This window comes from Silurus meridionalis, chromosome 6 (genome assembly GCF_014805685.1).
Source record: "Silurus meridionalis isolate SWU-2019-XX chromosome 6, ASM1480568v1, whole genome shotgun sequence".
NCBI lineage: Eukaryota > Metazoa > Chordata > Actinopteri > Siluriformes > Siluridae > Silurus > Silurus meridionalis.
The window spans coordinates 25,018,748-25,021,247 of NC_060889.1; the positions used below are offsets into that span (position 1 = coordinate 25,018,748).

General features: G+C 41.8%; 1 protein-coding gene across 13 annotated transcripts in view; it reads right to left on the reverse strand.

The window, feature by feature from the left end:
- Window positions 1-2,500, reverse strand: part of LOC124387128 (adhesion G protein-coupled receptor L2-like) — a 139,568-nt gene that overhangs the window by 23,628 nt on the left and 113,440 nt on the right. For all 13 annotated transcript variants that reach the window (XM_046851255.1, XM_046851257.1, XM_046851258.1 and 10 more), the window contains one exon: window positions 32-123. In XM_046851255.1, the coding sequence (XP_046707211.1) occupies window positions 32-123 (92 nt within the window). The remainder of the gene's footprint in view (window positions 1-31; window positions 124-2,500) is intronic.

Genomic DNA, 2,500 nt, shown 5'->3' on the forward strand with positions numbered 1-2,500 from the left:
CACAGTGCTGTGAATAAAACAACAATCCTACCTGATGCTCTCCAGGCGGCTGGAGTCGGGCTTCACCGAGGTCGAGTGCTTCACCATCTTGTACATGGTCATGACCAGGAAGGCCAGATTGAGCTGTCAAAACATTGAGAACGTGGTAAGTGGACCACACAGCAGCGTTGCTTTATTTCCCTGAAATCCATGATGGTGCTTGATCATTTTCAATGACATGTTTACTCAGAGAAGGTTTTATACATTCAATGCGTTCGAGGAGTGTTTTCTCAACCCAAAATCTGAGGACACAGCAGCAGGGTTGGAGGAAGTACACAAACCATGCACTTGAGTAAAAGTAGAGATACAGTAGATAAAATGTGACTCCCTTTAAACTTTCAATTGAGTAATATCTACATAAGTATCCAAAGTACTATGATTTATTATGGCTATAATATTTATATTATAATTTTTATCACAAGAATCACTAAAGACTCTAATGTTGCTCTTAACACAACAATCTATTAATAGAATGATATTAATGAGTCAAACACTGATTGATATTATTACAATTATCATGAGCCCAAAAACAATAAAAAAAAACTATCATTAATTCCTCTCGAAATGTTCTGCTTGCTATTAAACTGATGCTGAACTGTATGTTGGTGATCAGTAGACACACCAAGCGCCAATCAAAACAAGTAAAACAGAGCACGTACTCTGATTGGTGGATTGCTGCATGTTTGACCGGTTAAGTTTTTATCCTCATAAATTAAAAGGAACGCCTGATTTCGCAAAATGTAGTAAAATGTTAAATATTTCACTTTGAAATGTAGTGAAGTAAAAATCTCCCCGAATGGAAATACTTCAGTAAAGTACAGATCTGCAAAAAAAAGCTGCTTAAATACAGTAATGAATTACTTCGCTACTGTCCACCACTGCATAGGTCCCACTTGGGGTTTGATCTGGCAACCCTATGATTTGGCTCCATGAGTCTGAGAAGCTTTCGATAAGTCATTCGGGTTGTGCTTCGCTGGATCCCATCTGCTGGAAAGCCCCAAGAATTTAATCACACTTCATGAAGAAAAAAGAAAAAACTTCCCTTTCCATAAGGAGCAAATGAATCTCCTAACAGGATGTTTGAAATGTTCATAAACTCTTAAGGTGATTAATGGAACTGAGGGCTGCAGTCTTAAATCCACGGCTGATGTGCAGTTGTTTTATTGTACAGTACGTAACAGGAGCCATGGATACACCTTAACCCGATAACCCCTTCCTGCCAAACCCCCCCACACCCCCACTCCTTTTCCCAGTTTTTCCTGGCTGACAGCTAGAAAAGATGGCCATTAGTAGTTCCCAGGAATGACTTGTCTGCAGAGCTACCAGTTAGTCTTAATTTGAAGTGCATGAACTGTTCGAGACGGAGGGCTTTGCAGACGCCTTACCAGGCTGCTGTAAGTCATAACCGAGAGCCGTCAAAGGAAATCGCTGCACTGCCAGAACTTGTGTTTTTCTTTTTCACCGCCCAGAATGTGGGAATGTCGAGTGAGTCCGAGTTCAAGCGTAATGGGGGCGGCGAGGGGCACTAAATCAGCAGCGCCGATTAAAAATCGTGCAGCTTTTATTCGAAAGGTAGAGAATCAAGAAGTCACTACAGAAATTTTAGAAAAACAATAACCAAAAAAAAAAAGAAGAAAGAAAGAAAGAAAGAATACTAGCAACAAATATATTAGTAAATAAGAAGAAATAAACAAAGGCAACAACAAAAACAAGAAGAGGGAAGAGGGAATGGAGAGAATGGAGGGAATGGGGTATAGGGGGAATGGAGGAATGGAGGTGTAGAGGGATTGGAGAAATTAGAGGCGTAGAGGAATGGAGGTTTGGAGGAATTGGAGGTGTAGAGGAATAGAAGGAAGGTGTAAAGGGAATAGAGGGATAGAGGAATGGAGGTGTAGAGGAATAGAGAGAATGGAGGTGTAGAGGAATGGAGAATGGAGGTGTAGAGAGAATAGAGAATGGAGGTGTAGAGGAATGGAGAGAATGGAAGTGTAGAGGGAATGGAGAGAATGGAGGCGAGAGGAATGGAGAGAATGGAGGCGAGAGGAATGGAGAGAATGGAGGTATAGAGGAATGGAGAATGGAGGTGTAGAGGAATGGAAAGAATGGAGGTGTAGAGGAATGGAAAGAATGGAGGTGTAGAGGAATGGAGAGAATGGAGGTGTTAAGGAAATGGAGAGAATGGAGGTGTAGAGGAATGGAGAGAATGGAGGTGTAGAGGAATGGAGATAATGGAGGTGTAGAGGAATGGAGATAATGGAGGTGTAGAGGAATGGAGAGAATGAAGGTGTAGAGGAATGGAGAGAATGGAGGTGTAGAGGAATTGAGAGAATAGAGGTATAGAGGAATGGAGAGAATGGAGGTGTAGAGGAATGGAGAGAATGGAGGTGTAGAGGAATGGAGAGAATGGAGAATGGAGGTGTAGAGAGAATGGAGGTGTAGAGGGAATGGAGAGAATGGAGGT